We start from the raw sequence: 14456 nt of genomic DNA, 5'->3' as shown, positions 1-14456 counted from the left end.
AGAGAGCTCAGGAATTTCCTGAAGGTCTTCAGAGACTGGCCCAAGTGTCGCACAGAAATAAAGACGAACCTGCTTTCCTGACGTGTAATGTCACCTTTCTTACACTCTGGTGCTCTCAGACTGCTTACAGTGCAGTTCTGCTTTTAATATTACAGCCATGACGAGTAGCATTGCTTATCATCATTATTGTTAATTTAGTCTGGAGTCATAAAGTTACTCCCACCACCAGAAACAACCAAGCTAGCAAACCTGCAGCCCCTAAGGAAGATTTCATTCTAAAACAATGCATGAAACAGCTGCGGAATAAACACAAGAAAGACATTACCGTTGGTATACGCATAAGGTAAAACTGCATCTCATTGTGTCTGAAGTATTTAATTATTTAATGTGATTATGACTGTAAATACGATCCTTTGAGGTGCTTTCATTAGTTATTCATGTACCTTTGAAAACAAATTGATACCATATTAGTGGTTTGCACTAACATCAAATCTCTGTTTGAAATCAAATTTCAAATTACTGAAATAAAATTCAAATTAAAACCACATAGAACACATACTAAAAGGGTATCGGGCAAAATATCATTAATATCATGTTACATACAGGGCACATACAACTTAAATAGATAATAGGTTAGAGCTGGCAGGTCTGTCATTGTGGGAACTGTGGAGCCAGCAGAGATTAATTCCATGCTGAAAATTAGTTTCTACTTCTTAGTGTGGGATTAACCTCTACTTGGTCAAACAGAGAAGCATTAAAAATCACAATGGCCTTTGACCACATAGTATTTAGCATATTGACACTATATTATAGGGTTCTTATTTAAATATTATTGTGCCCTGAAAATACAACCACATCAGATACCAGCTTTAACCAAGGTAATGAAATAGTCTCTAGCAACCCCCTTTAAACCATTCGCACAGTGCAAGTTCTGAGAAGGAGAAATTGTATTTACAGAAGAGTATGCTATGTTGCATTCATTTCATTGTCTTGACAATATAGCATTACCCTTTCTCACAGAAGACCCATATACTGAAGGTAGACATTGAGCTGGGCTGTGTTCCCTGGGCATCTACCTCTTTTAGTTCTAACACACTTCCGATGAAAACATGATTACACAGACAACAGCATCCCCGGCTCACAACGAAAGCAACTTTAGAACACAGAAGAGCTGAGCTCGGTCTTTTATCCTGGTACTTCCTCAAGGAAAGGTTAGAGGTCAGAGGTGGTAAGATGGCAGGCGTCATGTATTTTTGTCACCATGTTATAGCATGAGCTCTTTGTCCATGTAGCTTCAAAGCTGCAAAATGTCCTCTACTTGCAGTAGTACTGTAAGTCACTGTGTTTTTCACTAGTGGCAAAAAATGCATTTTTAAAGGGTTTGCTTCACCCTGCAAGCTCCAGGGGCCAGTACAGACTCAAGACAAGAGGATTTGTATGTACACTGGAGTAGATGTCCTGGAGAGGTGGGTCAATCAAACGATTAGGCACAAACACTAAAGAGCAGCCACAGCTGACAATGACTGGATCCTATCGATGATTCGCATGACAGTGGTATCACATCAGAGGCCAACCTGTTATTGCATTTTACAATGATTTTATTAACCTTCATTGTACAGAACACTGTTAAAAATACTATAATGGCATCCACTGTTAAGGAACCATAAACTCATCAGATCAGGCGTGAGTTTGAAAATCTGTCACAAATTGTGTCAAAAATGTGGTGAAAAATAAAATTGAAGTTTCTTGGTTCGATTTGTGATGAGGCTGGAGCACACTCTATAAGGCCAAGAGGGAATAAAGGCAACATTGCTAACAGCTGTATTGCATAGCTGAGGCAGCAGAACAGACAAAACATTACAAAGTATATACATCCCTTATACACAACATACATTTACATTTTTTTGCAGATTATAAAGAGCAGCAGTTAACTATTAGAAAAAAGTATAAAACAGTTATTAATATATTAATTGGAAGAACTTCTTAATTTCTAAAATACTACCTAGGCTTCAGGATTAAAGATGCAATATTCCCTTTTCCCAAGATATCTGAATTTCAATAAGCTGAAATTGGAGAAAATATCAACTATATATACACCTCTTAGAAGTATATATAGTTTAACCAGTTTAATGGCATTTAAGACCCATTAAAAAAACAATATCTTGATAGAAGTCAAAAAGCATGGGCCAATGGCTTTCAACAAGATATCACCTGCTCAGCTCCCTCAGAGACACTAAAAAAAGTCATAGCTGAGTAATTCTCTAATTCATGGTCCAGGTAGCAAATGTGTGACACGTATTTTCCAGCATAACTTGGGTGCTGCAGAAAAAGAGGTGAAAAGTCTTGCTGCCTCTCAAAGCATTTTCTAATGTGCTGCCGTTTCTGAGGCTGTGTAGACTGATGAGTTATGTCCCTGTTAGCTGCTACTGCAGAAGCAGCTAGCCTCCAGCATGCTGGTTACACTAGAAAGCGAAGTCTTCTGAGATAAATCCTGTCCGATACAGAGGTCTCCACCAGAACAACATACCCTTTCAATGCATCACAAAGTAGAAGACGCATTTCCTTTTTCATCTTAATGCAGCATTCAGAATATCTACATAGCATATATATTTTTATATATTTTTAAATTAATGCTCAGTAATGTATTGTGGATAGAATTACGATTCCATTTCTGACTGTAATTAAATGCCAGTATTTCTGAAATTCTGCGTATAAAGCCAAGCCTTTATATTTAAAAGGCTATGTTTCCAGGTTGTTTCTGGCTTGTATAATTATAGAACTGTATAATTGTTTTGTCTACATTTCTGGAAAAGGCTATCAATTTAGGAATTTAGGAACAAGAAGCCAAGCAAAGTGCACCAGTCCAATTTTGCCTGCTATTGTAACCAAAATATATCTTAGACTAGAAACGCAGAGTTTCAACAAATCTATAAGACGGTGGTGATGGGAACTACAGGTAAGCGGCCAGCTACTCTGTCTGCACTTCCTACTGCAATCCAGTCCTCAGCAATGGCCTACCGAGCAATCAGCCCCTCTTCAGGCTCTCTCCACTTCCTCTCTGTGGAGTCCATTACCGAAGCAGAGAGATTGCAACTTGATGATCCTGAAAATGCAGCAAATGTATGCCAGATAATTCCAGCCTGTGACTGTGCTGTTAATAAGAACACGAGCTGTTCACCGTGAACGCGCATGAGTTGCAGGTCCCAGGTCTGTAAACTCTGAGCAAGCTGTAGAAGTACAGGCCGTCTCCGCCCCCACACAAAATCAAGATTGTGCAGAACACAACAAATTAAAAGAACTGCACAAACATGCAAATGGAATGGAATCTAGTACTGATAAACACACACGAGGAGAATTTAAAAAAAATAAAATCCCTAGGTAAAAATCAAAATAATAAAATAAGTAAAAAATCTTAAATTCTATATCATTATAAAATAAGGTGGTCATTTTACAGAAATGTGTACTGACCAGGAAATTATGCTTTTACTTTAAAAGTCTCCTTTTATTAAAACTGATGCAGTATATCAGAAGGGAATATTAAATTAATTTTTTTTTCTGACAAGAGCTTGGGGAACCAATCAACATGCCACTCCAACAGATACTGACAACTTCTAAATTTGAAAAACAATGTTTGTCACTTAACTGACAGGTTAACAGGAGAGTCACAAACTCTGAAGATCACAATCTGTGAGTAAACTGTGAAAATGCTGCCGTTTTCATAGTAAAAAGTTTTTTTCATCCACTGAGAAAATAAAGATCTTAAAATCCTGAACTCTATATGAACAAGAGCAAGGTCTTTCTGGCAGTGTTATACACACTGTGGTGTATACGTACCTAAAATATAAGTACAATGTTCACGGAAGTTGGTTTTTTTACAAAATCCAATACTGCCATTTTAGTCAACAGAAGTGGAGTTATTTCCAAGACTGGATAGTCTTTCTAACTATTGATCACAGAACAGAAAGGGAATATTGCATTTTCTTTGCACAGAGAGCTTTTAGCAGACCTACTTTATACAACAAGTTGTACAGAAATGTTGAAAAGTTTTTTCATAACGGCTGTGCTACCCCTTCTACAATACAAGGTGCAAGGGCTCCTAAATCAGCATTGACATATTTGGACATTTAAGCTGGGATAAAGGTAGGACTAGGAGAGAGGTAAGATGATAGCTGAAGGCCTACCAGCTCTGTGTTGGAGGAGGTCCCTCAGCAATGAGGCTCAGACTATGCACTGTGTATTCCACCCACCCTTCATTAGGCTCGGCAAGGTGTTTCAGTATCAAGGTGCAGAGGTCTGCGGATCAGGGTGACGAACGCAGCGTATTATATCATGTGGGCTTCTTATTAGGATGAATAGCATCACATTGCAATATAATACTGATTGATATGCAGAGATGTGCAGGCCTTTTCTGGCTTATTTGTGTGGAAGGTCCATACATCATGAAAGAGAATGTGTGCTACTTTTTATTATTTGAATGGCTATGCTCTCCCTCCTGTCTATCGTCATCCTAAGAGCTACATATTTTGTATCTCATCCCATTTTGCATAATAAAATAGGGCAAATGTATACAGAAAGCGTACTGTGTGCAATGTAGGAGTATAGCACAGCAACATTCATAGGACAGCTCTAGGCTGTAGTGTCATCACATCCCTGATTAAAATGGAAGTGAAGCTAAAGTGTTGATAGTGCTGGAACAGTAGAGGTGGTCTACTGGTCAAGGAGAGCCACGCATCCAGAAGGTTTTACAGGACATTGTCAAGTCTTAGTTTTTAAAGCCTTTAGTACTTGAGGAGCTATGTAGTTTTCAGATCTACCCGATTCCTAAATTTCTGAACTTATTAATGTTTTAGTGGTCAAGTTCAAAATCTGAAGGTGTGGATGCTATAGTGATTTATAAAACCTACTGAACAGTAGTTCTCAGGGACAAAGTAATTCAGTGTCCTGGATTATAAGAAGAACATCCCTGAAGACTCAACCGCCTGGGACTGACAAACCTGATTATTGACGCTCATCACCTAGCTCAATGAGATGTCAGTCTAATTGGTGCTCCTAAAAAGCTCTGCCACAGGTCCAGTAAGGCTGTTGTCACATCCTACCATAAAGTTGCTATGACAGTTATAAGATTTTTATCAGATGTCTTGGAGTGTGCACAGAACTTTGGGCAGAGTTTAAGACATTTCAGTCAAGCTTCTTCCAGATACAGGTCTTGCTTTAAACCACAGCACCCTGCAAAAACATATTAAAGAATATATACACCGGACTACAGTACTTTGGTGTCAAATAAATTAAGCTTTTGAGTGCAAAGAGAAGAAGCTACATGTTTGTGCCTACATTACAGGAAGGTCAGGCCAGAGGAATCTAATTAGGGTTGTAGTAGGTTAATAAAGCCACCCAAAACCAGCATAAATTACTCCTTACTTCAGACAGTAAGTGAATGGGTAGTAATGGCATACAACTGGACACATTCCTTAATTTGACTCTCATTAAGCTCCTCTAAACTCAATAAGCTCATGGAATGTTTTGCTCTGCACAGCCCCTCTGCCTCCTAACCTGTTATGCAAAATGGGTTAAAGTTCTGAAGTTGTTGGTAGTTGTTCGCCCACAGCATTCATCCGCCTAAACCTCAAGTTTCCATGGACTCCAGTGCAGTCGATCCTGGTGCACAAATCCTCTTCGTCTGCATATCCGTCATCATCGGGACATCCTCCCATTGCCTGGTCAGGAAAGGGGAGTGTTGATCACACCTCAGAGTTAACAAATGCAACAGCGAAGAGGAAGGCACACGAACAAAATCCTGATCGCCTTGTCAGCTACATCCAGGCTTCGTCGTCCAGACTGCCCGACTCCACGGACGACCCATCTCGCTGGTCCTCGGAAGGATTGATCAGATCTGTAAGGGCCTGATGGAGAGCCCTCCTAGACCTGTGATCCGCTACCCACCCGGGGTGACCATTCACCCTGGGGCTCGGGGGGGGCTGGGGCACCTGCGCTCCCTGCTTATAGCTGACAGGGGTGGGAATTCGCGAGGGGCTCTTCTCAGGCCGGTTGTCAGTGCGAGGACGGAGTTTTGGCCGGAGCTTGAGTTTGTAGATGGAGGGCACTCTCTCTGGCTTCTTCAAGCCCTTCTTGGGCCGCAGAACCACACACGGGTCCGCCGTCTGAAGAGGGGGGGTGGGCGAGCCCACTGAGCAGGGCTCGTTCTGGATCACGCACTGCGAGCAAGACCCTTCACTGGAGGAGTCCAGGAAAGAGCAGTCCTCCGAAGGGGCGAGGTGGTGCGCATCTGGAGGCAGAAGAGTGATGTCATCGTCGTCTTCAAAATCGGAAGCACCTTCCTGGTTCTGCAAGCTCTCCAGATCTCCATCCAGGTCATCTGAATCCAGGCGAACTCTTGAATTCCCTTTTCTTGAGTTTATCACGCCTTTCGTTCCAGAACCCAAGTCTAATGATCGGTTGCTTTGGGAAACTACTTTGTGACCACTGATCACGTCTCCAGGGTCCAGTCGCCAGACGGCAGCGCTCGGAGGTGCAGTCTTTTTGTCTTTTAGATTGTTCACAGAGGAGAGAAACTCTCTCTCTTCTAGAGAACTGGACAGAACAGGCAGCATCTTTGGGCCCTGAAGCTCCGAGTGGGCTGCCCAGCGATCGACATCCACGTGACTTTGGCCGCAGCCTCCAGCTTGCGGCACGGTGGCCCGTGTAGAGTCGCGCAGATCTGGTAGAACCCCCAGCTTATTCCCAACGTTGAGGGAGGATGTAGAGGAGTTGGATGAGGAGTAAGCAGAGTCGGTGACGTTGGGATCGCCCAGAGGAGGCTGCTGCAAGGCCTGCTGCTGCAAAGGCTGAGCGAGGAGATCACCATAATCATCCCCTCCTTCGGCGAAGCTGCTCATTTGCGTGTTTGCCAAGAACTCAGCCTCGAAGCTCCGATACAGCTCCTTCTCCCGGCTGGGGTCTAAGCAAGGCAAGGCCTGAAAAGTCACTGCCAGGTCCCCATCCTCCGTATCCAGCCATTCACTCGAGCCCCCCCTGCTGAGGTTCCCATATGAGCTCCTGGGATTGCTCCGGTGGGACCGTGGGACCGGAGGGAGCAGTCTGCTCCGGCCGACAGCTGGGGACTTGGGCCCGGTCGTCCGGGGGGCTGGAACCTTCTTGCTTGGGCTACTCTGGCTTCCTTTTCCTAACGAGGAGATATTCTGCTTCCTAGGGAAAGCTCCAACCCCGATTTTTGGAGAGGATGGAGTGCTGCTCTTGGCTCGAGGATCTCCTCCAGCACGGGGCGGTTGAAAGACTCTTCCTCTTGGCTGCGCTAGGTTAGCCTCACTGTCTCTGCCCCGACTGAATGGCTTCCCCTGGCTCTGAGACCTGGAAGTCTGCAGCTTCCTCGGGCTTTCGGGCCCCAGCGAGCGTCCTCTGTCGGGCCTGGCCTTGATGCTGTCCGGTTTGGGGATATCCAGAGGCGGATTGGGCCTGAGGATGACGCTGCGGTCGCGAGACTGGCTACGAGCTCTGGGCTGTGGAGGACGCAGGGCTGGGACATGAGTGGCTCCGGGTCTCTCAATGACATGCTTGCCCTCCCTCCTGCTCACCAGCAGGACCACCTCTTCACCAGGTTTCTTGCCCCCTGGCAGGGAAGGTCGGCCCCCCACACCCTTGGAAGACGCAGTGGAGGAGTCACTGTCCCCAGAGAGTTTCCGAGTCACCACGGGCAATGCCTCCTTGGACCTGCGTTCCACAAAAGAAAGTATCAGTAAGAAAACAGCCAGACAGAATAAACTCAAACTTGACTTCATGCAAAGGAACACAATCTCACACTGAGAAACATACAGAAGGTTGTGGGAGTCTGGAACAAGCGTCCTCCTTGTATTCGGATAGAGGAAAGTTTACACACCAGAGGAGTCAACGCGGCCCATCTACCTCAGTGAGTTTCTAGTAGCTAAGAGAGCCAGCAGCAGGGGATCTTTGCTTAAGAGAAGCCAGCGTGTCTCCTTCATCAACGTGGCTGGGTAGCTTGTTCCAGGCTCCCACAGCCCCCTGAGTAATAGAGGATCTCTTGTTCTCAGTTCTAAATGAATATAAGAATATAACAAAGGTTACAAATGAGGAGGTCATTAGGTTCGGCTGGCCAGTTTGATTGCAGTCTATTTCCAAGGTCATCCCTTCCTCCTCATCTGCAGTGTCTTCATCTGTGGGGTCAGGCCAAGCCTGGTACCTAGAACATTTTTGTGAGGGGCCTGAAGCTTCTCTGACTTCCCAAAGGCTCAAATCTGCATTACCCATCACATCTTTCCAATTCAATCACATCTTCCTGAGGATTCCTGAAGGCACTCAATAACTGTGAACTATATGGTCTGTGCTTCACACTAATTTTTAGAATATTAGTTTTTATAACAGACAGCTGTGCAGTACTAAACACAGTCCGCTTGAAGAGAGAGAGCCATCTTTTAAAAAAGCATCAAACTTTTTAGCTGCAACAGCCAGTTGACAACAGAAACCCAGACTAGTATCTTACACTTTACATCACACTGCTTTCATGTTTGGTACCTTTAAGAAGTAAACCAGATGTCTTCACTAGTATATTCATTCTTGGCACAAAAATGTTTGTGAGCTGAAATTCCGACATTAAATGCCTTTCTACTAAGAACGTTATTTCCTGTGCAACCTGTCTAAATTGGATAAAAGTGAGGGTATCAAGGAGATTTTAGGGGTCCTGATACCCCAAAATGTTGTCCTGTGTTTTTGTTTGTTACAATAGCTAAAAAAGCAATGCAACAGAAGAAATGGGCGATCAGGAACAGCACAAAACTGGAAAAACAGAAAATGCAGGTATAAAGGAATCCTTTTAAGGGTTAAATTTTACATCTGCCCTTTTGAGTTTCAGTCTAAACCCATTACCGTTTCCGCATGCTAAGTGACTTTCTGGTGGCAAGCCAGGTTGAAAGACTGCTGAACTTAATGGCTTCAAACAATGGTAGCTCTGCGGACTCCATAATCACTAAGGAACATACTGTATAATGACAATGTAATTTTAGCTGTGAAGAACAAAACAAAGTACTCTTCATCTAAGTGGGTAAAAATACATTTTTTTTTAGAAGCCGTAGCAAAGTTTAACATCTTGTAGCAGAAGATTATCATACTGGTGTCCAGTACCGCAGCTATACAACGACCTTAATGTCCACAATTGACATTTTGAACCCGCTGAGGAATGACAGATTAAAATGATTTGTCCGAGTGGGTTCTCTGTTAATTTGATGAATTGCTACATTTCTCCCTCCCAGTTTGACTGCCATGAGTCTGGCATGGTGTCGTGAATGTTTTGGCATTTTCCGTTTATAAACACCTTGTCTCTTGCGGTCTACTACATGGGTGTTGTGTCTGTAACAGCCTGACTCCACTCCCCACCCAGAACATCTACAGCCACGTTCAGTGTGCTTGCATTCAGAGAGGCGATGCTGCGGTCATGGACAACGCGGCAAGCTCGCAGGTTCCTGACAAGCCACAGGGGGGCGCTGTTCCGCAGCTAGCTTCAGTGGCTGTGCAACTGAAAGCGTTTTAAGATCAACCCGCTCACCTCTTCAGAACAGCATTTACAAAATGCACTGAATACCAATCAGTAAATAAGTGGGAAAGCAAATACATAATTGTGTGTGTTCTGTTCTTGATTCATATTTGAAGTGAATGACAAAACATTCTTGAAATATATAATTTTTAATCATAATTATCCATCAATCCATCTTGTAACCACTTTATCCAATTCAGGTCATGGGGGAGCTGGAGCCTGGCCCAGCAATGAACAGGCACAAGGCAGGGCACACTCTGGACAGGACACCAGTCCATTGCAGGGCACACACAGACACAGACACACACTCACACCTGGGTTCGTTTTCCCAGAAGACAATTAAGCTACCAGAATGTCTATGGACAATGGAAGGAACCTGGAGCACCCAGAGGAAACCCACACAAACACAGGGAGAACATGTAAACTCCAGGCAGATAACAGGAATCGAACCCAGGGCTCCAGCGCTGCGAGGCAACGATGCTAACCACTGCGTTACAGTGTCGCGCTTAATCTTGATAATAAATAACTAAAATACTATTTTTAATTCATTTATCTGTAGCTCTATAAATGTAAGAGGAAGCATATTATTCTTGTGGATAATCAGCTGAATGTATATGGAAAAATGTTAAATATGTCAGCAAATATGTTGTGTGATTCCCCTGTAAAGAACGATTGGAAGTCATTTTGTGCAGCAGGGGAGACGGGACCAGACTGTCGGTGGGCAAGTGTGTAGAAATGTGCAGGCAGTCCGACTGCCAGGGTGCAGGCAGGGGGATCCAGAGTCCCAGCAATGTCACCCCTGATTAGAGAGCTGAGGGTTTAATCGTCCTGTCTCACTGTGGAGGGCTGGGATTCTCTCCACACCGGGAGATGAGCGTCTGTCACTCCATGCTCAGAAACCCCACAGGTACAGTAGTTCAGTGATTTGAGATAAGTCTCCATTTGCCCTGGTAAATATTAAGGCCAAACACTGTTGCCAAAGGGCAATCATATAAAATCCCTTTTAAAGTGTACTATTATTTTTTAAAACATATTATGTCCTAAGTCCTTCCATTCCACAAGAGCAGGATTTTACAATATTCTACACCTAACCTAATACTCCTTTTTTAACCAGAATATTTTATAAAAGATCTCTTAACCCGTGTGTGAAATACATACTACTCACACCAGTGCCAGCTTTCCCAGAAGCCCATTAACCCACCAGTGTGTGTGTGTGTGTGTGTGTGTGTGTGTGTGTGTGTGTGTGTGTGTGTGTGTGTGTGTGTGTTGGACTGTGGGAGGAATCCGGAGCACCTGGAGGAAACTCATGCAAACACGGGGAGAACATGCAGACTCCACCCAGACAGCACCCCAGGAACTGAACCCAGGGCCCCAGAGCTGCGAGGCAGTGATGCTGACTGCTCACTTTCTGACAGACATCCCCATCGGGACACTGGGTGCTGGGGTGTACCTGAGTGGGGGGGCGTGCCGCGGTTCGGAGCGATCCCGGGGCGGGCGGGGGGTAGCGGGCGTCCGGCTCGTGCTGGCGTCCAGCTCCGTGGGGAGGGAGTGGCGGGGGGTGCGCCCGGTGCCAGGGGGCTCCAGAGTGCGTCTGTCTGGAGTCCTGAGTGGGGTGCCGCTGTCTGTCTTCCAGTGGGGTCCAGTGCTGGGAGACTGGGAAATGTGGCCGATTCCAGTTTTACATGGAGTCAGACTGCTCGATCTGGACTGCTGATAGCGATGAGCTAGTCATGGAAAAACAAGTCACCATCACAGTAATAATTAATACTTAAACTTCAACTGTTTAAATCACCCCTAATCTGGCACTGCGACATGTACCCCTCTGGCAGCTAGATCTGACCTCATATATTACACTCTTGAGATTACAGTGAGAGATGATAACACTGATTGTGGTGTGGATTCACAGGAGCTTTAAATCAACACATTTTCTTTCAGAGAGACGGACTGTGTTTCAGTGCAGACAGACGGTGCTGGCTCGCAGGGCTGAGGAGGAACCAGCGTGGGCCAGTAGGAGGCGCCACACTCACCAAAGGCATTGCAGCGGCACGGGTCATGCTTGTCCAGGTAGTGTTCCAGCGTGTCCCAGCCACCCCCGACTCGCACCATCACATGAGTCCGCAGCACCTGGAACACACCACAGCTGTTGCACACCTGGCGGACCAGCTGACTGCCATGAGTCTTGTGTGGTCCCCAGTGCCCCATCACTTTACTGTACTGGAAAACATACATTCACTAGAAAAACCAAACACCTTACTTAAAAAAGGCATCAGCAGCTATGGATTTTTTTTATTGAATACAGTACATTGTCCATTCTAAATCCCCAACTGCGGGTCGTGCTCTGCTCTCCACTTGAGTCCTGGGGAAATAAGGACTGTGCGTGCTTACCATCAACATCCTCACGTCAAACCCTTTTATATGTGACGTACTGCAAGCTCTAGAGTTTCTTACAGGAGCCCCTCGAGTACGTCGGAGGAGTGATGCATCTGTCGCTGACAACACAGGAAGCTCACGGGCGTCTGGTAAGTCCAAGAGCTCACTCTTGTGCAAGCTGACAACACCCACCTTGACTCAAGCCTGCCCACGCCCAGCAGGCCAGCGCACAGCTACCTGCAAGCCCTCACTCGAGAATCCCTGACAGCTCAGGCTTGAGCCAGCACTGTCAGGACTGTGGGAGATAACACGCACTCCAGGCACAGACCTTCACTGCTTGAGCCATTTGGGACATCAAGGCCTCAGTTTTAATACTATGTGTGTTAAACATACCAACTGAAATGTTAGACATCTTTATTACACTTTAGGAAGCAAGTAGTAGGACGTTTTTTTCTTTTTCAAAGAACCACCTGATTTTAGCCTGATCTTGTCAGGTCTCAGAAGCTAAGCTAAGCAAGGCTGGCCCTGGTCAGTGCTGGTATCTGCTACACCATTCATGAGTGAACGCTCAGGTGACATAGCTCACCCTGCAGTAAACTGTATGACTGAATACTGCAAGCCATTAGGGATGGCTTTTTGTCTTTGTCATTGGTATACCTGAAGAAAACAATCTTTCTCATAAAACAGCAAGAAATGCCGGTGGCTATTACACTTCTTTGTTCTTATTGAACTCCAAACACTAACACAAAGTCTGTGTCCTGTTCAATCCCCTTCAAAGGCTTCTTCCCTCACGGCTGACAGGAAACAGCAGCTCGGCGCTGCTCGGCTGCCTCTCCTGCAGCCTAGGGACCGAGCCGCCAGGGTGACAGGCGGCTCCGCAGATGAAAAGAGGGCTGTTTGCTTTGATTTCAAGGCATTTCAGCTGTTGAAAAGCTTCTGTCTGGCAAGAACAGCGCAGCGGCCGCAGCCCTGGGTAACTGCCGAGCGGCTGTGGCGAGGAGCTGCATAATAACGGCCATCACAGACAAAAGCGGAGGCAGCTTCTAATTTGACCATGATGCTGCATATTAATTAGGCACCAGTACTAGACAGACACATAGAAATGCTATCAATAAGGACTTGCATGTTTTTACCAAAGGTTGGCAAAATTGAACGATGGAGCTCAATGGATAAAATAATATTACGGATTTTGCTTTCCTAGAAAAACATCCGAGACTAGATGACAACAGCCCTCAGGACTTTTGTGGAGCAGCAGAAGTACTGGGTCCATAAAGACATTTCATGTCTTCTCACCTGGGCTATAAGGGGGAATGTTTTTAAAGAAGGGTCTTCTCTTTACTGTGCATGGACAAAACTGTCATCCCAATTTGTCCTGGCTTGAAGTGCCTAACTTGCTGTACGACACAGACAAACCAGGCAGAGTGCTGAAGGATCCTGGCTTATGGAAAAAAAAATGTCAGACAGATCCATGTGGGACTGGGGCAGCAGTGGTCAGGGTTCTGAGCTCATGACTGGACAGTCATGGCTTCAGATCCCCGGTGAGACACTGTGCTTTTATCCCTCAGCAAGGTGATTCACCCAAAGGGCTCCAGTACAATAAACAGCTGGACAATTGGCTTCAAATGTAAATCACTTTGGACAGAAAAGCTTCAGCCAAACAACTTAGTAATTAGACCCACGAAGAAGTGGTTGCATTTTTCATCACACTGTTTTATCACCATGTGATTGCGATATACAGTACTAGCCTAACCACCACAAGAGAAAGACTCAGTTGGTCTTACCCTGATGAAGATCAAAGCACTGGAATCTCCTACTTTGTACTTCCCCTCAGAGACCTTGGTCATTGGAAACTGGGATGGGCAGGAGCAGCGCCCCAAGATTTCCCGCACCTAGGGAAACAAGAGGAAGACACATCAGGTTCCTTGTTCCACAACCCACTGCTCTTAAATTCCCTATATACTCAATAGTCCCAAAATACAAACTCAGCTGGTACTGTATTATTAAAATAATACTTTGGTATTGGATATAGAAAGTAGTTTGGAGAACACAGTAACACAGGATAAATCCCTATAATAATGCATTTTTATTTCATCCAACATAGCGCACACTGGTAACCCATCACTGCTTTGTCAGGTCTGTAGCAGAAAAAAAAATAAAAGGAAACACAAAGTAACCATTTTATTTTCTTCCTTAAATATAATGACACTTTACACTTTATTTAACGTGCTTGAACACACTGTGTTTTGCCAAGTTATGTCCAGTTATGTCCTCCGGTTTTGCTCTATGGCAGGACAAACCCTCTTTCCCAGGTTTATCATAACCTTACTGCAGCACAACACAAACAGCTGATGTGGAGTCCAAGCCATCTTCCTCTGTTACTCAGTGGGTCTCAATAATGCAAGAGCTCTTTTATTTAAGAGGAGAATATAAGAGACCTCCCTTGATCTCTGTGGATCAGTTTTCCAATGAGATCTCATTACGTCTCAGCATCCATTAGATAGCAGAGAACTGCACTGGTATTGCCACT

General features: G+C 44.8%; 1 protein-coding gene across 1 annotated transcript in view; it reads right to left on the bottom strand.

Moving 5' to 3' along the window:
- Positions 1-2879: 2879 nt before the first annotated feature.
- The window catches only part of gas2l1 (growth arrest-specific 2 like 1), a 30568-nt gene continuing 18991 nt past the window's right edge, over positions 2880-14456 (bottom strand). Inside the window, exons 3-6 of the mRNA XM_088936187.1 lie at positions 13711-13818; positions 11587-11683; positions 11010-11283; positions 2880-7725 (exon numbers count right to left, since the gene is read on the bottom strand). Coding sequence (XP_088792313.1) covers positions 5811-7725; positions 11010-11283; positions 11587-11683; positions 13711-13818 — 2394 coding nt within the window. The 3' untranslated portion in view covers positions 2880-5810. The remainder of the gene's footprint in view (positions 7726-11009; positions 11284-11586; positions 11684-13710; positions 13819-14456) is intronic.

Source organism: Atractosteus spatula, chromosome 17, assembly GCF_055471065.1.
Source record: "Atractosteus spatula isolate fAtrSpa1 chromosome 17, fAtrSpa1.hap1, whole genome shotgun sequence".
In the NCBI taxonomy this organism is placed as follows: domain Eukaryota; kingdom Metazoa; phylum Chordata; class Actinopteri; order Semionotiformes; family Lepisosteidae; genus Atractosteus; species Atractosteus spatula.
The sequence above is the reverse complement of the archived record's forward strand: the minus strand, read 5'-3'. Positions and strand labels throughout refer to the sequence as shown.